The sequence below is a fragment of the Stegodyphus dumicola genome, chromosome 1, assembly GCF_044657685.1.
Source record: "Stegodyphus dumicola isolate Sdum_Otavi_A_Nest chromosome 1, ASM4465768v1".
Classification (NCBI taxonomy): Eukaryota; Metazoa; Arthropoda; class Arachnida; order Araneae; family Eresidae; genus Stegodyphus; species Stegodyphus dumicola.
Window position 1 is genome coordinate 40,334,198 of NC_140768.1, and position 23,648 is coordinate 40,357,845.

The 23,648-nt window shown below is 31.4% G+C and overlaps 1 protein-coding gene across 6 annotated transcripts in view; it reads right to left on the bottom strand.

Moving 5' to 3' along the window:
- Nucleotides 1–23,648, bottom strand: part of eya (eya transcriptional coactivator and phosphatase 2) — a 493,645-nt gene that overhangs the window by 343,183 nt on the left and 126,814 nt on the right. For 2 of the 6 annotated variants that reach the window (XM_085814087.1, XM_085814085.1), the window contains exon 1: nt 7,237–7,483. The exons of 3 other annotated variants lie outside the window; for them this stretch is intronic. In XM_085814087.1, coding sequence (XP_085670213.1) covers nt 7,237–7,296 — 60 coding nt within the window. In that variant the 5' untranslated portion in view covers nt 7,297–7,483. Of the gene's footprint in view, nt 1–7,236; nt 7,485–23,648 lie in introns of those variants that run through there. One more of the 6 variants, XM_085814089.1, reaches the window with a different exon arrangement.

Genomic DNA, 23,648 nt, shown 5'->3' on the forward strand with positions numbered 1-23,648 from the left:
TGTTTGAAGATAATGCCTGAACTTCTTTTACAAGTTAAAACTAACTTTCTGCATATGAAAAAAACTTTAAAAAGGACTTTTCTGTATTACTTTATTTTGAATTTCTTAATAGTCTGTAAATTATTCAAACTTCTGTTAAAATTAATACCTCTACAGTCCAAAAAGAATACAGAGTCGGTTTCAGCATTAAAGTAACATTGAAACTTTAAAAATTTTTGTTTTAGAATACTGATCGAGCTATTTTTACAGATAAAAACTAGCTTTAAACAGATGAAAAAACTTAAAAATGTACTTCTGTATTACTGACAAGAATTACTCCGAATACTTTAATCGTCTGTAAATTAATTTAACTTTTGTTAAAATTAATACCTCTACAGTCCAAAAATAATACAGAGTTGTCACCAACCTTAAAGTAACATTAAAATTTTAAGAACTTTTTGTTTAATGATACTGAATGAACTACTTTTACAGGTAAAAACTGATGCACTTAACTTAAAGAACTTAAGCAGATGAAAAAATTTTAAAAAAGGATTTCGGTATTACTGACAAGCACTATTTCGAATTTCCTAATAGTCTGTAAATTTCGCACATGAGCATCTTTTCACAGTAGACATTAAAATTTTATCATATGAAATAATTGTGTTAATTACTAATTATTGCATAAGAAATAATTGCGTTAATTAATAATACAAACAGTTTGAAAAAAATTATACACCATATGACGATGTGCTATGATTTTTTTTATTGATTACTAAAAATTAATTTTATATAATCCAAAACTATTTAAGTTTTAATAAATCTAATTCTGACTGTGGGATATTCAAACTCTAAAAGTTAATTATATTCTTTCATAGGTTCGAATATGCATAAATTCTGTAGATATGATGAGTGTTTTATATAAAATGTGACCTTTTTTTTTTTTTTTTTTTTTTTTTTTTTTTTTTGGATACGCATAGGAAACTTTTAACTCACAGGCAAAATAAATTACTTATTTAAACAAAACTATAAAAAATTCATAATACAGCCGATATGTAATACAAGTTAGGAATATTTGATACAATTAATTATATAATCTTACAGTAATAATTAAATGTCTAGATAAAAACTTTGCATTGAAAAAATGGTATTTGAATAAATGTTATTATTATTAAATTAAGAGGTTATTCTTTTAATAACTGCCTAGGTATTTTTTTAATTTAAGAACTTTAGACGAAAGATGAGCAGTTAAAATATTACGCAAGGATTTTAAAAAATTCTATGCAAGAAAGCATATTACAATGAATGTAAACTCTCCAAAGTATTCTTAGGTAATCTGTAAAAACCTTCTGAAAATTTAGCATCAAAGTGAAATTTGTATTGCCGTAAAAGTTGTAACTTATTTTTGAGAAAAATAAAATGAAACATCATTTTTCAAGAAATCCGGTAGGTCAGAAATATCCTTCCTCTCAAACATTAGAAATATTTTTTTTTACATAAATATTACTTGATTGTGATATATTCCGTATAAATGTTACTAGTTGCACTCAAATAATGCATGTGTAATCGAACTGTAAGTTTTTTCAAAGTGCTGTAAAGGATATTCTGTAGTAATTTTTCTAAAATACGCAGCTACTAACGATTCGGAAAATTTGCTGCGTTGTTAATATGTTATAGAACATATTTTAAAACTATTTCAAGAATTTTAAAGTATGACGAGCATGCTATATGATACAATGATTACTTACAATAGAAAATCTGATTAGAATTCCCACAACTTTTTTGTATTGGGAAAAATCTTCTCATATAGCTTCAGTCCTATTTCCAGTACATTTAGGACTGATTTTACTGCAATTTAAAGCGAAAGATTTTGCTTCAAATGAAATGCGTTGAAATCAAGCGTTGGTATATGGAATCAGCCAATTTTAAGATGTCTCGAACTTGTAGAAACAGACTTTCAGTTTTGAATTACTTCCCGAAGGTGTACAAAGCTGGTTTGGTTTATTTTATTATGTATGGCACAACACTCGAGGGCTATCTGTACGGGAGAGATACCTTTTTGGAGGACTTTCTAAAGAAAACTGGTTCGTATGGAACCAGGAACTACTGGAAACTGGTTCATTACACATGGGGCAAAACGACGAACCATGAAAATGTCCATACAGCCAGCCTGTTCGTGGGATTCGAACCCTGGATCGAACTACCAGTATTCAGCGACTTTGTCTCTCGGCGCTGGTGAGCCGTTCAAAGCTTGTAAAACAAAACACGGCTATCTCTTAAACGAATAGTATAGTTTTAATAAATGAAAATGAGCTTCATCACCAGTTATCTATTTAAATTTATTTATATTAATATTACGTTTTTAAATAACATTGTTAAGTAAAAATATCTTTAGAAGTAAAAAGGTGATAAATTATTATCAAAGAAAGCATATTCAAATTTTAAATAGCATGTTTCAAAGAATTAACAGTTAATTATAGCTAGTATATTACAATGAAAATGATTTTTAGGGACATAAATCGCAGAAAATTACAAATCATCCATAAGTACTAAAATTTATAAATTTCAGTCGACATTCAAACATATGGATGGTTAAAAATTTAGAAGACATACATATTTTAATAGCAGGTTATTTTCATGGTAAAAGCCCTTAACAGATTTTATATTATAATCTTTTAATATGCCATCGTTATTATGAAATATATTTAACAAAAATTCATTGCTTTTTCTCAAATATTAATTTATTTACTTAGTTAAAATTTACCGACGTTACTTTCTAAAGAAAAAAATATTTCCAAAAACAGTTTGCTGCAATCATCGGAATGAAATAACAAATGAGAAACAAATATTGCTTCAGTAGTTAAATAAATGTTATCAGAGGGAGTAGTTAACAATATAAATTTCATACTTTGAAATAAATTTTATATCCGAATTTTATTAAAACATCTGTAATCAATATAATTTGTAGAAGTTATTACCTATAGTTAATGTTAATGAAAATCTTAAAAGCATTTAACTCGATAATTTAGTCAAAGGTATCTGCAGCCAAAATTGTCAACCGTTCTCGATGTTTTGAATGTCTATTTAGTAAGAATCGGAGAGGGGGGAATAAAGACCATTAAACCTAAATTAATTCTGTTGAATATTTGATCCGTAATGAAAAGATCTAGCCCATAGGAAACAATCCAGGGGGCTTTATTCTCAAAACATTTACTACTCCTTTTCGATTAATTTTCTATAGTTATATATGTCTTTTTCTATTCCTAATAAATTACTAAATGGAAGATATACTTTTGTAGAGGATTTTGTAAGGAAACTTTCCCTTATTTAAGCTACACATGCAGAAAACCGCGAAAATCTTTGCCAGAAACCACCCAGAGAAACTTCGCGGGAAACGCAGCCAATCGTTGGCGGCCTTAACCACTTGACCACTAAGTGCTCATTTATGATCGAGGAATGTTTTCGTTTTTTAAAAAATGTACCTAATGTGAGCAACAATAAGATGTATGCATTATTTATCATGCTTTCTTATTCTTACCATAGCCCTTTCTTTTCCAAAATAAATTGTAATAAGTTTTTCTCTTATGAATGTTTGCCTTTCCCCACCGCCTATAGTTTAGCAGCTACTACATGTAGCATAGCAGCGTAGAGAAACATATGCATTGGCAAATATAAACTAACTCACTGTATGTACTATTGCATTTAACAGAAATAAGAAGTAATTTTTTTTTTTTTTTTTTTTTTTTTTCTGAGCATATATATAATCCCGAAATTTTAATATATTTCTTATTTTCAAGAAGTTTTTAAAAAAATGTTTCCTGCTAATTAATCATCAGGCAACTTGTTAATTTAAAAGTTCATTAAATTATTTTTTAGTTCATTAATTTATTATGAAAGGCTTATATCATGGATATTGATGTTATTTAATAAATAAATTTAAATATTTTAATGAAGCATCATCACGCACGAGAAGCATTGTATATTATTCATATTTTATTCAAACTAACTGATTTGATAAGTTAAAGAATTTTCGAATAATTTTACTAACGAATGTAATAAAAAGATAAAGCTACCTGTCCTTAAAAATACAGTTAAATAAGCTAAACTTATTTCAGGATCTATAATGATCAGAAAAGCAAATAACCACAGTGATTTGATTTAAAAATACTTTTAATAAATCTAATAAATAAAAATTTATTTAGGAAAGAAGGAATATATGACATTTTATTCATAAAGATTCGATCAACTACGTCATATTTCTATCTTCTTATCTTATGCCAAACAAGGGAAAAATTTTCCATCTTGAATTTCTCTATTTCGAAGTTTTTATTTATAAGAAATACTTTTGAAATACCACATTAATGATTTCAATTTAATGATCTTCAAAAACTTTTCTGCTGTTCGTTTGTTCATTATTTCATGTACAAATTTCGATATTCTTGATATATAATAATATTTTACTGCATTTTAAGTAGGTATATTATACTGTTACAACCATTCTTGATTGACTAATTTTACGCCTTTATACCAGCAAGTAAGAATTTGGTAATCATTACTTGATAGAAATCAATGTTCTTAGGAAAATTTAAATTTTTAAGAAATATTGACGAATTTATGAATTTCAGCGTTTTTACTATAAGATAAATTTGTCATGATATCACCACACAGTGCATTTTATGAAGCAATACGCTTTCAAAATTACGAATCCATAACCTTATATTTTGCATGAGAAGTATACTACCAGTATTACACTAATTTTTCATTTAAAGCGATTATAAAAATATTTAAATAAACAATTATATCATCGATAGCTTACCAGTGATTATCAAGACATTTCTTACAATAGCTAAATATTGCATTACCATACAATATTAAACTATTGCAAGAAACGTAACTGTAAGTATTACTATACAGTACACATAAATAACCTGAATGTAAAGCTTCGAAAGGGGGAAAAATTCATCTAAAATTGTAAAAAAAATGAACATTGACAATCTCAGTCATATAACAGTCTAAACCTGCACCCCTTATCTTCCCCTCTAAATGCTTATATTCGTACACCTAAGAATTTCAAAGAAAAATATACTAAGCTTAAAAATGTCTTAAGATCAAAAGACGTTTTAAGAAGATTATTACATACGTATTCTCCTCCTCTGAAGTGAAAAGTGTAGAATTAGATGTAAATTTATCAGATAAACGAAAGCAAGCTGTTTAACAGTGACGTTATAAAATTATTTTGCTTTACTAATTATCTTAGCATCATTTAAAATAACAAAAATTGTCTTTTGCTGAGTAAGTTCTAATCCTGAATAAAGAGATCTTCTAATAATCTTTGAATAAGTTTACAAATGCACTTTAAAATTTTGAGTAGTTAGGCACAATTCTAATTTCTTATTATAAATATACGGCCAATTTCAGACTTCAAAATTTGGATAAATGTAACATATTTTTAGAATAAATTATTTATATGCTAATGGAACTATTTACGTTTTACGGATAATATGCGTAAGCATTATTACTTTTTGAAATCTAGATGATTGTTTGTGATTTCAAAGTCAAATTTTTGAACAAATAGAACAATAAGAGGGGGAAAAAGATAACAAAAGATGCTAACTTTAGAATATAAATAAACATAGCCAATTCCATCAATAAAAATGAAATTAACTGCAAAATATGGAATCTAACTAAACCAAGGCCTTTTATTCATTTTAAATTTTCGCTTATTTTGAAAATGATTAGGATTCTAAAAATTGTGATTATTTAATGTTTCATACTACTTTTTTTTTTTTTTTTTTTTTCAAATAAAATGTAAGATAAGCTGTTGTGTAAAAAAGTATTGCTGTGTAAAATGTCATAATGGCAAAACATTTTGCACTTTAAATAAGAATGACAAATGCTTATTGTAAGAAGATAAAAAAAAAAAAAAAAAAATCAGTTGCACAAAAGTAATACTTAAAAACAATTTATCTCCAAAACTTATGTAAGGTGAAAGTATCACGTATATAATTTATATATTAATTTTCTTCCGTTAAAATCATTTTAAACCTATGCTCAATAAATTTAGAGGAAAAAGTTGTAAAGTTATTATGATTTAAATTAAAATTTAGTTATTTATAATTTCAGCCTTATGGCAAAACATTTTGTATTTTATTTTAAATATAAGCATAGCACGTATTTATTGTAAGAAGATAAAAATTTAAAAAAATCAATTGTACAAAAGTAATACTTAAAAACAATTTACCTTCAAAACTTGTATAAGGTAAAAGTATCACGTATATAATTTATATATTAATTTTCTTAAGTTAAAATGATTTTAAACCTGCGCGAAATAAATTTAGAGAAAAAAGGTGTAAGGTTATTATTATTTAAATTAAAATTTAGTTATTTATAATTTCAGCTTTTGCTGTAACGTCTCCTTTCCGTTTCCTCACCAGGATGTTAATGAATTAGCTAGTTATTTAAACTGGGGTTTTGGAAATTTAAAAGATAAAGCTGGTTTCTAGCTTGTGCGTGCACGCTGCATTTAGTTCCTGCCAGCTCTGATAAGTTGCAATTTTCGGCTTTGTATAGCTTTGACTACTGTTTCCCATTTTAACTTGAATTTGACTGTCACTTTAGTTGCATCACCACGAACTGTGGTTGATATTTTTAGCACAAGAACGTGCAATTATGCTGTAATTTCTATTTAAGTAAAAATGTTTATTGTCTTGTAGTTACTTTAGACATAGCAATAGTTCGCTTCACATCTAATGGGATTAGTAGTTCCTTGAGTAAAACCAAGTAAGTTCAAGTAAAACCTCATAAACTATAAATATTTGGGATGGGGAGGAAACTGTCGTTTCTGAATGTGATGTGCAACATGCATCTCAAAATTAACAAAGAATTTTCCAGCCTTAAACATTATTTAAAATTACGTAAAATAAACTTATAGGGAAACACTAAATAAACCTAGAGTTAAAAGAAGATAGTTTTATACAAATGGTCAGTAAGAATACATTATAAAAAAAATGTTAATAAAGAGCCAAAAGCATAACACAAAAATGTGATATTTCAATGAAGTCAGTTTCCCAAAAATGTATGTTCAAGAGCTAATTTAAAGTGATGAATTAAACATGTTTACAAACTAAAATTCAGTAAATTAACAACATTATTATCTCTCAAATTACTGATTCATCAGCTTTCTATATGCTATTATTTATAACTGCCAATATATGTTTGTTAACTTCCAGTATACTATATGTATAAATATGTAGCACGTACTTGGTTGGGGTAAGGTCTACATCCTTCTAAATCCACCATTTTGGTCTGAAAGCAGAGCATATCTTTCGGAGAGGGGCAATTATGTTGAGGGGAGCCGTCCCGCTTTTCGATATCGTAGCTGTTCCGCGAACGTCACATACTCTTTTACGATGAAACTACGGCACAAGTGTCGTTTGCTGTGGAAAAACGAGGGTCGGGCCTATAGCGTATCGTCTGCAGGGTTGCCGGCAGATGATTCGCGAGCACGGAGAAGTGCGGGATGATCGTCCACAGAGGGAAGTAGCCAATTTATTGCCAAACTAGCTAATTTCGACGCCAAACGAGAAGAGGGACGTAACGGGTTTTGATGCGAACATTTCATCCGGCTAGAGATTATCGAATCAAGGATGTGGAGAAATTCTTTTGGTTCATTTGATCGAAGAAAAACGGAAGCACAGTTTAGTCGAGGGGGCGAAATGATAGGTTTCGCGACGTGAGCAAGTTTAGAGTTTACTAAACAACTAGAGATTTTATTCAAAGAATGTTTCTAAACAAAATGCAAGTTTCGAAAACGACTGTCCGAATTACGAAAATATTACGTGAAAAGTCCGCAGCTACAGATAACACGACTTAAGGCATTTTTTACTTACGAACGAATTCTCACTGTTCCCATAAAATAATTTTTATTTAAATAATTAAATTAATAATTCGAAAAATTAATGCTTTTGAGCACATAAACAAAACCGTGTGTGTCTGAGCACATAAACAAAACATGGCGTAAGCGGTCTTTAGGCTATCAATTGATCTCGATGTTTATATGGTCGATTACGAAAAGAATCGCTCTTCTCTGAAATTTTCTATTCAATTTTGTGTATATTTATTTATAGAAAACGACTCCAAATCGCAGTAAAATTTCAATTCATCAGCATCATTGCATTATCATCTCTCGATCTTCCCCCTTCGAGAAAAAGAGATACTAAGGCAGCATTAATTGTTTTTTTAATTTCCCTTTTTTTTTTTTTTTTTTTTTTTTTTTTTTTTGTGTGTGTGTGTGTGTGTGTGTGTGTGTGTGTGTGTGTGTGTGTAGAGTTGTTTTATAAGAACAAGCATAATAGTTTCTATAATTTGTTTGTTATAGTTTATTAATTATATTTCTATTAATTTTATAAATATTATTACAGTTTTCTCTAACATTATTGTTATTATTATTGCAGTATATGGACTTTTCATCAGAGGTTCAAGTTACATATAAATCCGAACTAAAGTTGCAGATGAGCCTTTGCTACTTGTTGGTTCTTAAAATAACGTTAGATGAAGTTAAATTCAAATTTAGGTAACGTAAATGGAAATTACACCCTAAATAGACCTACTTAAGCTCATGTAATTAATGGCGCGTATTTAAACGTCGGCTAGCAAGATGGCTAAAGTCGAAATAAAACTTTGGTAGAGTTGGCGATAGTTCGTAACTGAAAGAGAGAGTGCCAGAAGGGCTAACTCTAAGATATTCAAACCCTCAGCTTAAATGCACAGTAACTAATTTGCATCCTGGTGAAGGCTAAGCAAAGAAGAAGTTAAAGTAAAGATTGTAATCACAATAACTGATTAATTAACATAAAATCCTACAAATAGAATTTTTTTAACACAGAACTTTAGACCTTTAGAAACAAGATTTTTGTGTTTCTGAAACCATGGGTTGTGTGTTGTGTATTTTATTATTTCGTCTATTGGTCAATATTTTTTAATCTCTTCTGAGTGGGTAAATTTATTCTGACTTTCTTATGACGAAAATCTTAATATGCTGCTAAAAGTATACAAGTCAGTTGTAGAACACATTCGAATATCAGATTTAGTTTCTAAATCACTTCTATAGTGGTGTATTTAACCTAAACTTTACCCTTTCCTCCATAAACATTGATTATAATGGAAAATCCCTAACATCAGAAAAAGGAAAACTTTCTTAACAGCATTTATAATAAATAATTCGATGTCGATTCTAAACGATTTTGGTAACCATCATGGCTATTTTCAAACGCGAAAAAGAAAAAAAAAAAAAAAAAAATCTTGAATTTTTCTTCTTCTTTATCTAGAAGAAAGGCATACATATCTGTAAGTGACGCTATATCTGTGACATCCTCAAAATATCCAACACCTGCATAAATACTAAAAAGCAGACGAAACTGTGATGGAGCTTGATTTGAAAGTTTCATCACCAAAGCACCCTTCATTTCTTTCTTTCTTTTTTTTTTTTTTTTTCTATTTATTGCACTTTTGGTTTCGAATGTCAGATTTCTATCTTTCTAACCTCTACATCAATGAAAATAAAGTAAATTCAGAATGTTTTTCTGGAATAGGTTACTGTCTTCCCCACTATATGACAATGAATGGAATCTAAGAGCATTATGGTACATCCAATAGGTGATTTTATTGATTCAAAGTTCAGTACATTTGTAACGAAACTGAAAAGCATATTGTCAGTTCAGAATACTGTTTTCTACACTGTCTCACAATGAATGGAATCTAAGAGCATTACAGTACATCCATACGTGGTTTTATAGATTCAAAGTTCAGTACATTTGTAACGAAACTGTAAAGGATATTATCAGCTCAGAATACTGTCTTCTGCACTGTCTCACAATGAATGGAATCTAAGAGCATTACGATATATCCATAGATGATTTTATAAATTCAAATTTCAGTACATTCGTAACGAAACTGAAAAGGATATTGTCAGTTCAGAATACTGTCTTCTGCACTGTCTCACAGTGAATGGAATCTAAGAGCATTACGGTATATCCATAGGTGATTTATAGATTCAAAGTTCAGTACATTTGTAACGAAACTGAAAAGGATGTTGTCAGTTCAGAATACTGTCTTCTACACTGTCTCACAGTGAATGGAATCTAAGAGCATTATGATATATCCATAGGTGATTTTATAGATTCAAAGTTCAGTACATTTGTAACGAAACAGAAAAGGATGTTGTTAGTGCAGGATATTGTCTTCTTCATTGTCTAACAATGAATGGAACCTAAGAGCATTATTGAGCATAGATGATTTTATAGATTCGAAGTCTAGTACATTTGTAAGGAAAACGAAAAATTTATCCAAAAGCACGAGAAAAGGTTTCTTTACATATCTATGGAATGGCTATTAGTTCTTCCCTAGCATCTTCTAAAACAACTCTATTATGCCATTGTATGTCAATTTTTGCTTCATTTCGTATTTTTTCTGTGCCATCCTTTTGTAGCCTGTATATGAGAAAACTTGCATTGCAATGGTTAGATCAGTAAACTTAATGCTTATTTCCACTTTAAGAGATATATTTTAATCTAAAATACCTGACATCGTAAATTAGAACATTTTGATCTTTCTAGCTTTCCATACATTCCATCATTTTTTCTAAGACCCTCTTAAAAAGTATCTAACGTAACCAGTGTAATGTAGTGCAACAAATTATCAAACGAAAAGCACAAGAGCTATGCTAGATCTACTACTAGAAAAATCTCTTTAAGAAAGATCAAATGCGTAAGTATGCTTACATATCACGCATTTGTTTAGGTTTAAGGAATGGAGGATAAAGGGTCATAAATTTATTCTCTTTCACGTGTATATGGCAGAGTGGAAAACGAAGGCTGCGGTGGGAACGATGGTCAAAGGATACTTCCGAACTGAATTGGGAATGAAATCGCCATTCCTGTTTGTTTTGGGAATAGCTCAACTGGGACATCACCCTATTCAGATCTATTTGAACTGCGTTATGATAGTGTCCTTACATAGACCGGCCAGTGTTCGCTAGTCAGATATCTCCACAAGGATAGTTTTGGGTAAAGGTGGCAGCACTTTTGTCTAATCTAGTTTTCTCCAACTTAAAAGACCTTCATAAAACTATCCAACAATTTATACAGTTAGAAATTTCATTTGATTTATGAAGCAAAATGTGTTACCACATTTACTCTGGCGCAACCTTGTAAAAGTTTCAAAATTGGCTAATACTGGTCGATTCGTATGAAGGTATCGGTACCCTTTTGAAGACAATGGGGTTTCTTATGCTTTGAAGAATTTATCATTCAAATTTTAATCCCCACATTCGCCAAAAGTTATTTTGCTCTTTTACATTTTTACAATTTAAGGAATTCGATGTATATAACAAACTTAAAATAATATTTTTAAACGCAGATATTCTTTTTTGTTGACAGTAGGTAAGTGCTCATTGAATTAAGCAAACAAATGACGGTACCAAACCATGCTTAAAGTTAAGACATTGATAAATTCTTATGCAATTAGTTTGCTGAATAAAGCAAAGGATTCTATTTCTTAATAAATTTAATTCCTTGAATCCAAATGAAACTGTCAAGCGAATAAAAGTCCCCTTTATGGAAATAACAACTGAGTCACAAGAATGTTTAAAGAACCGTTTTATTTAAAACCTGAAACTTAATGGTTGCCCAGCTTATGCCTATAGTTTAATGTCCGCTCTTTGTGGGATTTCAGATAACCTTAAGTGTTAACTTAAAATTCAAAGCAAGATTAATGATGAAGATTCACAGTACAGACTTCCAATAAGCTTCGTATCACATTTAACTAGAGCATGAATGATTAGACTAGCAAAAAGGCCGACGCCGGATTACGTTAAGTCTCATAGCTAGACGAGGAGATAGTAATACGTTCAACGTCGCTACCAAGGCTCTCTTTCTAACTTGCAAGAGCTCCATGCATGTACGTATGTCATTCACATCCTGATGAAACGTATCGAAAATTGTATTTGATAATACAGCTCAAATAAAAAGATAATGAGTTAATGAACTCAAAGTACCCACAAAAAAACGCTGCCGATATGAGATAGTAGTTAGTGACTGGCTGCCGTATCGATGGACTCAGGTCCGAATCCTGTAGAAAGCATGGATATTTGTAACTGCGTAATGCTTTTGCGGTGTGGGACACCCAAGATATGCGGCGAGTCGAAGTCCTCGAGAAGTTGGTGGTAGGGAAGAGACCTTGGACCTGTCTGCCCGGGGTGCTCTCCTTCAAAACTGAGGGGGGGGGGAAGGAGCTGAGCAAAGTCGTACTGTCATCTGTGGGGTGCCCAAGGCTCTTGCAAACGACATGCGCAATCTTGTCTCTTTGCCATGATGGATTTCGTGGGCATGTTCTGATCTCAGACAAGCGAGATTAGTCAAAACGACAATCTCTACAAAAGAACCAAAGGAAGAAGATATTGATAGTAATAACAGTTTACACATTTGATTTGTGAATACGAGATTACTCCTACTGTTTAAAATAAATAATAAAAATATTTTTAAAAAATCTGAAAGGTTTCAGATTTTAAATTACTTCCAAAGGGGCGTTTTTATTAACGTTTTGTGTGTTAACTTTATTTATTAAATATCATATTCTTCGCACTTAAACCAAACCATAAAATTCACTTCAATAGCAATGTCGCAAAATAATTTTTAAATGAGCCTATCTTTAGAATTTCCGATACACAGTTCCGCGCGATGGAAATAAAAAGTCCCCCCCCCCCGTAGATTGTTTCCATTGCTCGCTTTCAAATCGCTGAGTTTGTTAATCAAAAATTCGTTAAAGTTTTAAAAAATATGAAATAGATAATAAAACAAATCTCAAATTTGGTCTTCCATATGCCCATATTCGCAGTAGGATTACGTCATTCAAAATTCGGTGGCTCTATGTACCGTTGTTTTATCACAATGCGAGAAATAGACATACATTCATGCAGATTTTCCATTATTTAATTTTTTCAAATATAATCCAGGACTCTAACATTGGGTGGCAACAGTTTGGAAAGTGAAACGGACATTTATAGTGATTCAACGCAAAATCGCAAAACGAAAACTATAGTCCTTCAGGGACAAAGCCCCTCTGGACTAATAAAAAATGAGTGCTTGCAATTTGATTCTACAGATTTGAACGTAATGTCTAAAAATCGTCGAAAGTCGCGTGATTGAAATCAGTGAAAATAAAAACAAACATTTTTAATGGAAAATGTCAGATATATAAACTTCTATCTGATACTTTAGAATGGAATGCTCCCTTTAAATTTTAAAATATATGTACTGAAGAAGCATTGTACAGAATGAGATTTACTACTTTGCTGTATGAAACTGTAAGCTTGAAAAAATAAAATGCTTTAATAAAAAAATTACTTTATAAAGATTAAGTAAAATAAAATTGCTTTCCCAAGGTGAATTAAAACAGCTTTTTTAATTGCATATTAGAAAACTTTGTTAATTTTAACTGTAATTATTTTTAATTGATATTTTCCACTTTTTTATTTAATTTACTGATCCCTCCACCCCTTTTGACATGTAGTAACAGGATTTTAATTTCTTTTTATTCCGCCACTAACGTCCTGCATTGAGCTTTATTCTTAAAAATTAAATTAACCTATAAGGTATTTCTCCCGCTTTCCTAGCGCGCCTTCGTGGCGCAGTGGTTCTGCACACTGGGCCAATATCCAGAGCTCCGTGGTTCGATTCCCGGCGAAGACGGTTGCTAATTTTTTATTTCTCCGGCTTTTTTAATTAACCTAATGTCTCTAAAGGGCGCCCGAACTAAAAGGGTGTTGGATGAGGATTCCCCACCCCCCAGGGTTTGGCGATTGGGTCCCCTAAAAACCCCAGTCACCCTTTAAAAGGGGGAGTATATAAGGTATTTCTCCTGCCTTCCTAGCGTGCCTTCGGGGTGTAGTGGTCAGCACACTGAGCCGGTATTTCAGAGGTCCGTGGTTCGATTCCCAGTGAAGGCGATTGCTAATTTTTCACCTCTCTTGCTTCCAAAAAGTACCTAATGTCTCTACAAACAAATATCCGAAATACAAAATAATATCCGAAATACAAAAATATCCGAAATACAAAAAAAAAATATGTCTCTACAAACAAATATCCGAAATAGGGTCCACCATCTTCCGTATCTTCTTAATAAGATAATGAGATTTTTTTAAATTGCTTGCACCACTTTAAAATACGTCGATTTATATCATTTTTAAATACCTACAAATCTGTGATATTAGCTCGATAAATAAAATTTGAAGATATCAAAAAATTTAAATGATTCAAATCTGGTGAATGAAAGATGGATGTCTTCAGAAAAAGATAAACACACAGTTTTTTTTATCTGGAAATGATAAGTGCTGTAAATGTGTAGTATCTATTTCGATATGCGATGGATCACCATCTTGGATGATGAACCAGGTAAATCATGATCCTTTGCTGCTGAAAATTAGATTTCTTTTCCTTTTTATCTTAAACATCTCTTCTTGATAGTAACTCATAGCTTGAGGAAAATAAAAGCAATGGCTTTAACAAACATCTTTTGGAAGAATGATATACAGTAGTTATGATACTAAAGAAAATTGGCTATAAAAATCATTACTTTTGCCTCCGAATCTCGCAGTTTTGAGCGCGCATAAACTCGCTGGTGGAATTTAGATGGATTCCATTTATCAATGACCTATGCCAAGTGTCATCCACTCCGTCTCTTGCAAGGAACACTGCCTTTACTTCTGTATGAAAAGAAAATTGGTATTTAAAGTTTTCGGCATTGCGGTTCATTTTCCTGAACTAAGCTCCACTGTTAAACGCCAGTAACTCGAATGCTATACAGTTTAAACACATGCAATGTATACAAAAGACAGAACGACTTCGAGCATTTTAAGTTGGATCTGGACAGATTTAAAAATTGATTTTCATATTTAAAAAATGCGAGTAAATATTTCAAGTAAATTAATATCTTACATATGGTAATACTTATTTCAATTATATTAAAATTTCGTTTCAAACATTAAGTACTTTATTTCGATATTAAGTTATGCTTTTCAGTAAAACGAATAGACTAAAATACCAGTAAATTGTTTATTGTTTTACATTCCCATCCGCAGCAAATGCGTTTGGTATCTCCCCCCCCCCCTCGTTTTCAACCTCCAAAAGGAGGTTAGCCCGAATGGGCTATTGCAGTCGAACCTCTTTAAACATAGTTATTTAAATATCTGAATCACTTTTCAAATTGTTGCCATGAGATATTATCGCCCTATATTACTTTTAAAGAAATTAAATAATGAAGAATCTGAGTGAATGTATGTATACTTCTTGCACTGTGAAAAAACGACGGTTAGAAGGGACATCAAATCTTTAATAACGTAGTTCTTTACCCGAACATGTGTGCCAGCCATTTTTATAAAAATATAGTAGATAAAAGTAAAAATTGAAACATTATTGTCATTAATTCCAGAATGATTGATTTTCAAGGGAAAAAGAATCAGTTTCAAACGTGTTTCGCCGTCTTGTTATGCAAGAGCTGAAAACCAAATCTTGTGGAAAAGTGAAGAAACTAAAAATGTCGAAAAAAATTTTTAGTGATCAAGAATAAAACTTAACTAAAGATTTAAATTAAAAATGATCTTCTTCTTAAAGATTTAAATCAAAAATGGTCTTCTTCTTAAAGATTTAAATCAAAAATGATCTTCTTAAAGATTTAAATCAAGAATTGTCGTCTTCTTGTAAAAGAATTTTTACTCTTGATTTAAATTATGATTGATTTTTTTTAACCTTTTAGTTTATTCTTCGACAAGATTTATTTTTTTTTATTAGTTCTTGCATAATAAGATGGAGAAACACAATTGCTTGTATTAATTATTGTAATTTAATCGGGAATTGATTTGTTCGCCGCCAAAACTCAATTAATTTCTGATTAATAGCAATAATTGCTTCAACTTTTAGTTTTATTTACTGCATTTTTATAAAAGTGGCTCGCATTTTAGTTTGGGTGAAATATTACTTTTAATGAGTTATTTCCTTTCAATAGGTGATTCTTGAATTTTACGAATCTTTTCATCAAAATAGGAAATTATTAATTTTACTTAATTATTTTATTAATATTCACTATTTTTATTAATATTCAAGATTTCTTCTCTTAGTAGTTAATTAAAAAACTACTTAATAAATGTATTCATATCTGCTTATTTAGCAGATTTAGCGTAAGTTTCAGGCTTTTTTTAAGTCCAAAATTACAAAGTTTTTATCATATATATATAGAGAGAGAGATTTTTAACACATTTTAAGTAAAACCTTGTAACTTAAACTAAATTTTCATGTATATATATTTTTTTTTCCTACGTCGTATTAATATAATGAACCTTTCTTTCTTATTTTTTCATAAAAAATATTCGATGTACTGATACCCATAGTGATGTTACGATGCTTTTGCTTGCAGAAAAGAACTAATTCCAGGCCAAATAAAGTGGAATTTTTTTCTTCAGACAAAAGACATTGGCTCTGTAATCTTGAATAATCCCTTTTTATAAAAAAAAAACATTTCTTAACGAAGAAGTGGTAAACACACAAACACAGTAGTTTGCGCAATTAAAAAAACCAGACAGACAGACAGATTGACGACAGCCTGACGGATAAGTCTGAAAAGAAATTTTTTTTGCATTTTTATGTTAAATACACAATGTGTAAGTTGTTCTCGAAGAGCCTGACTCATATTCGTGAGATAAAAAGCAACTTTTTTTTGCACTAAAGACAACAAAGATAGGAGAGTCGAAAAATTCATAAATTACTCGCTTGTTGTTCATTAACTTCGGAATTTTACTGAACTACGCACTTCATTTTCATGAAGATTAAGTTCTGACCTTCAAATTCATTTCTTCCCTTTTCCTTTTTCTTTCGCTATTTCTTATTATTGAACCTTAAAGCGCAGTACCAGTTGGTCCTTTGCATTAATTGGCTGATGTTCGTATGACGTCGTCTTCATTTATTAACGTCGTTGTAAAAAAATGTACAAGCATAACTGTCTTCTTTCATATCAAGTGAACGATAATTATAAAGCAGTGAGAATGGAACTTTTGTGGGGGAAAGAGAGCGAGAGAGATAAAACTTATTTTAGTTACGATTCCTTTCACAGAGAAAGTGTATTTTAAGAATGTTGGATATCATACAGTTTTTGAACATTTTTTTTAAGATATTATTAAATAGTAAAATATTTACTGGTTTTATCAACCCTAAATGAGATTGGATGAGCATTGATAAATATTAAAACTCAGATTTGTAAGACGTGTTAATTAAAAATATTCCTCGCAGGACAGGAATATAGGTATATTACAAAGAAACCTACAGAGGCTGTTCGCACATTTATAGACGGTTTTGGTAAGTGGTATAAAACACCGTTTGCTGCAAAAGAAGTAATTGCAATTGTACTATGTTTTTAAAAGTCAACATTATCGTCTGTGGCTTGAAAGTTTTGTTTTTATTCAAAATGGCGAATTTAACAAAGCAGTGGTTCGAAGGCTACATTTACGCTCTTTCTGAAGAGAAATAAGCATACTCCGTTATCCAAAAACGATGCGAGAGTCATAGTTTTGTGATATCTAAAGCGTCGATAGGTAATATCATCAACAAGAAAGGAAACAAACGTCAAATTGGAGCCTCAAGTGGGACGAAAATTCCAAACAAGTATCCAAGGAAAAAACGGACATCTTCGACTATTGCAAAGGTACGTTGTTTAATGTTAAAAGAAAATCGCCCTAGTCAAAGGACGGTTGCAAAATCATTAAAATGCTCGGTGTCCACTGTAAACAAAATGATAAACGTTGACTTAAATCTTAAGAAAGCGAAAAAACGCAATGTGCATCGTCTTCTTCCAAAGCATATCGCTCAACGCAGGACACGCTGCGGAATTCTATATGTGAAACACTTATCCAAAGAAAAATGGAAAACAATTGTCACAATAGATGAAGCATGGGTGTATTTAAATGATTGTAACAAAAAAGAGCCATTTATTATCATAAAAGGGGAGAAAAAAAATTAAGTACGTGGTTCAAAGAACCGAAAGAAAGTTTTTCTAAGGGATTCATGATTGTTGCTGGTTTTTCTTATAATGGCAAGTTAAAAATAAAGAGAGTGCGAAAAAATGTCAAGATTGACTCCAAATACTATCAGGAACATATTTTATCGCCAATTTTTCTCAATGAAATACCATCGCTTTACCCACAGTGCCATCAATCTGTGAGACTCCATCAGGACAGAGCTAGCAGTCTCACATCAAAATCCACCGTAAATTTCCTAAAAGAAATGGAACAAAAAACTGGTATCAAGGCCATACCCTTCACTGATATCCCTACTAAATCTCCCGATGTGTCACCGATGGATTTTTGTGCTTTCGGACTTTTAAAAACTTCATTATCCAAACGTTGTCCCAAAACCCTAACGGGATTCTGGAAAGCTGTTCGGGAGGAATGGGGTAGAATACCGCTTCTGCCACTTCAAAAAGCATTATTATCCTGGAAATTGCGGTGTCGAAAGATAGTTCAGAATAAGGGATGTCAAATAAAACATTTAAAATACAAGAATTTTATGTAATTTAGTTTTGTGAATACAATATACATCGTCTAAAAAATGTGTGAACAGCCTCTGTACCTAAACAAAAGAAGGGGAAAAAAATCTACTTTTTAACCTATGCGCAAAAGGAAAAATGTAAATTAAAAAATTTAACCAGAAGACAATAATGAAATTTGCTTTCAACTAATGTAACAATGTCTTTCAAACTTACACAAAGACAGACAATTCCTATCTCTGAAGAAGAAACGAAGAAAGTGCCTTCACAGACCATCAGGCACAAAGCCTGATGAGACAAACGAACTCAAGACTCTGACTTTCAGCTTAAGAAACCACCAAAATAGCCTCATAATTTGTTTTTAATGTCTGTAAACTATCTTACAGTCTCCAGAGAAGAAGAAGAAGAATACTTAAACACTCGATGTATCATTGACATCATTATCCTTAATGAATCTGAAAAGACCTGCATGGAAGATGATGCTTAATCTCAAATGTCATTCTTTTTATACCTCGGCAGAAGCATTTGAATTTCTTTTACTAAAAATGCATCCAAAATGTACAAATTAGCACGTTTTTAAGCAAGAAATAAAAATTTATATGTAAAATTTGAACAGAAATTTGAAACATCTTCCAGAGAATTTTGAGTTAAATGAAGCCTTTGAATGCGAAACCTATAATATGGAAGTAAATTTGCCGTGACAAACGGTAAATCAGCTGTGTGCAATAACGAGCTGATGGGAAATCGTAATTGTTTCCCATTGTGCTACCTACATGTCATCCTTATCAGGGCCAGCGCTCATCAGCCCCCAATTTCGAAGGAGAGCACCCCGAAGTTACAAGGCCAACAGTCTCCCACTCTCTTACCTCTTACCACCACTAACCTCTCTAGAGGATTTTCGGCTTGCCGCATATTTATAGTGCCCCCATGCTGCACAGACACTATACATTTACAAACATCCATGCCTTCTCCGGGATTCGAATTCGTGCCCTTCGTTATCGCTGCACGCTCCCCTAACCACTATGCCGTCTTGGAGGCACATTAAATTCTGACTTCAACTAATAAAATTTAATTAAAAAGGTAAAATAAACTTCATTCCATGAAAGCCACGAATAAACAGTACCTAAATTTCAAGCTAATCCATTTCAGTCAAAAATTAACAAATTTCATTATTACCGTATTAAATTGTTTTGAATAATAATTGATATATAACATCCAAATTCCTTCTTAAATGTTAAGTCCATATTTATGAAGATCTTTCTATGTTTACTTAATTCACTAATTGAATAAAAGTGGAAGAATTTTATTGGTATAGCTTTAACCTTATATGAAGGACAAAATTGATTTGCCAAGTAAATTACAGCTGAGTAATTTAAACACTAAGCTGTAAAAAAATCGATTTGATTAAGATGTGGCTGTTTCAACTGTCTAGAGTCACTTTAGATGATTGCAAACTCAGGTTAATTAAGATGGCCAAAAATATCTTTGGGGAGATTAATTTAACATAATGTGATTTACATAATGGAATACGTAAGCATTCTTTCGTTAACTTTCTATTTTTTGTGTTGCTGATGTAGAGATGGTTTTTGTACTTCGTGTTTAGGTCTTAATGCTCGTTGCCGATGGCCAAGAATCTAGATCAAGATCCCAAAGAAACAAGTCTTTATTAATAAAAAAGTGGCCCGAGGTCATTAAGCCGTCCCCAGGAAGGCGCCAAACGTACATGAAAGCGTGGCTTGTACTACGAAGTTAAGCCAAAGTATTTCCCTCGTTCACATCGCTTCTGACAGGCCCCTCCATGGGCCACCTGCTCCTTGGCATCCGGGCCAGTTTTTACGACACTCGCTGGCCCAACCCCGCGCTTGACAGCCAGCGCGGTGACAAGGGGGTTGGAGAACCGCTCTCTTCCCCCTTCCTCCCACCTCCAGCAAACGACGAACCACCCTCAACTAACGCTCTTCCAGAAACAATTCTTGGAGTTATTTTGGCCTTTTTTAATAACTGCAGGAACGGGGAAGGAGTCGCAAAAGTCGCTGCTTATTTATAGGTTGCAATTTCAACTACAAGAAGTCACCAACATTTTGTTCAAAGATCTACAGAATATTGCTTTAATGTATCAGTTTTAACCTTTTCCCGTGGGCTATCGGAACCAATTTTTTATGTATTAGGCCACTTAGCTGTTTTTAAAGGGAAGAGTGGAAAAACAAATCAAAACAGTCTTACAATTCTAACTCCATATTAAGATTAAAATTTAAATTTTCACAGTTTATTGAAATTTCTTGAGACACGTTTCGGGCCCGGACATATATGTCCCAGGCCTCTGCATAAGGTTAGAGCAAGCTACTTTGATACATCAGTATTAAAACAAAATGCTGCTCTTTGATTACGTAAAAGTTTGGGCTTAAATAAGGAAAAGAAAATGCATTTAAAAGGGCTTGTAAGCAGGTTTAAAAGTTCTTGCTGACCTGAATAAAGTTATTCTACATATTTTTTTCAAGTATCTCGTTAAGAAATATGATCTTCGTATGACAAGAAAACACCTCATGTTCCTCAAGGAAAAATGAGCAGAATATCTTGCTGTACACAAAACCGTTGAATTTAGTCGGCACTTTTGTGTACAGCAACTCATCTTTAATCTTCTTGGGTCGCGGCAACTAAAATATTTGCTCTCACTAGCCTAACGAAAATATCCCAAAACATAATCCACATTCAAGCAAACTAAAACGAACTGAACTGGAGGGAAAAGAAAAAAACTTTAAAAAAAATCTGAAAGCTTTCAGATTTTATATTACACCCAAAGGGGCTTTTTTTAACATTTTAGCATGTTACCTTTATTTATTAAATATCATGCTCTTCGCACTTAAACATTAAATTCAATTCAACAGCAATATCACAAAATAATTTTAAAAAAGCATATCTGTGGAATTTTCCATGCACAGTCTCGCGCGCTGGAGATAAAAACTTTTTTTTTTTTTTTTTTCGTACAGTGTTGCCATTGCTCGGTTTGAAATCCTTCAGTTTGTTAATCAAAAATTCTTCAAAGCTTCACAAAATATTAAATAAATACTGAAACAAATTCCAAGTTTGGCTTCCAGATGTCCATATTCGAGTAGAGAACTACGTTATACAGAATTTGATGTCTCTAGGTATAGTTGGTTTTTCGTAGTGCGAGAAACATACATACATTCATGCAGATTCTTCATTACTTAACTCCTTTAAGTATAAGCCAGGGTTCTGATATTTGGTGGCAACAATTTGAAAAGTAAAACTCCATTCATAGTGAACGAAGGCAAAATGGAAATTAATAGCCATTATAAGCAAATTACTCCTTTAAGCTGAAAACAGTCCGTTCAGTTTTATTATACAAGCAAGAAAAGCGTAATCCAGTTTATGTTTTTCCTTCCTAAACTTTCCAGTTATTATTTATATCTAAAATCAAAATCAAGCTAATGCTTTAGCTTCCAAACTAAATGCATAACATACCTACACACCGAGAAAGTCGTATCTATTTGGCAGTAAAAATTGCTCTATTCGGTTCATTTTAATTAAATAGGTATTAAATAGTACTTGACTTTCTCTGAACATTTCTGAAAGGTAATAAAATAAGTTTTTTTTTTTTTTTTTTTTTTTTTTTTTTTTTTTTTTTTTTTAAGTATTATTTAAAACTTGTAACTGAGTTATTATAAAATGTAAGGGGAATAATTCTTTTGATTATACTTATCAGATTTTCTTTTACCCTTCATTTCAACAATACATATTCCAAAACTCTTTATTACTTTCTTAAGTGCGCATCTCATAGCATTTGCTTTACAATACCTTTTAACAGATTGCTTTCCAATACGAACAATTCTTGCTTAAATAGTTTTATAACGTATTTGTCAACAGGATTTCAATTTATGTTTACAATTCAATATTAATTAATATAAGTTACATTTATAATCATTATAAATTAGATACATTTAATAATTAGATTTCTTCACAGTACTTTCACAGTTGTTTATAAGTGAATAAATTCTTAATTTCAAATATATTTATAAATAATTTAATGAATATTTAAGTATTTTGTCAAAGGCAGATACATGCTTTTTTGCAAGCACATGCATAAATACCCATACATATTTCCTATTTTTCATTTCTGGCATGTGCAAATCTTTAATTTCTGTGCATTCACTATATTTTTCGTGTAAAGTAATTTACACTAATTTAGCATACACCCGAAAGTTTTACATAAAAAATATATATGAATATAATTTGAATGAAAATTATAATTATTATTTTTAATACCCACTCAAAGGTCAGTTTTTCTTCAGAATTCCTCCACGATGGCATCTCTCTCTTTAGGCAGATAGCCCTTGCATGCGTTACTCTATTTCATAAAAACTTAATCTGACCTAAGTGCCTAATTACAAATATTTTAACATACATAATTTTATATTTATAAAACGTGTAAGCCCAACGTGATTATTTTTCAGATATATAAAATTAAAACGATGGGTTTAAAATGAGCATCAGTAAAGCCTCTCCTCTAAAAAATTTTAAAAGGTACATGTTACAATAATATATAGATATGAAAAAAAATTGTTTTATTTAAAACATTTTGACGCTTGGAAAATAAAATAAAAGTAGCGAATACTCTATCAAGGGTATCGAAAGACGTATACAATTTTAAATGTACCGTAAGGTATTTTTCATTCTTTAAGCATAACATTTTTCTTAAAATCTATATTTTTGTAGTGCAACAGCTTATAATTTTATAAAACAAATTCATAATCAAAATCGCTGTTGTTAGTTATCGAAAAATAACCAAGATGTGATTTTTGCGTAAATGTCACTAAACTATACAAATTGCTATTATCCATCACACTATGAATGTTTCTTTCATGCGAAAGTGTCCCCTTTTTTCGATTTCTATGGAACTGTCGTGTGTCGAAATACTATCAGAATCTTGTCAAGCGAGCTTCTGAATGTAAACAAAGAACACCCCATCTGGTGACCCAAGCTTCAAAGCAGTGCTTCACTTTTAGCGCGGGTTGGCCCCTCCTCGCTTTCCTACCTCCATGGTTCGAACCATGCGGACGGGTTGGCTG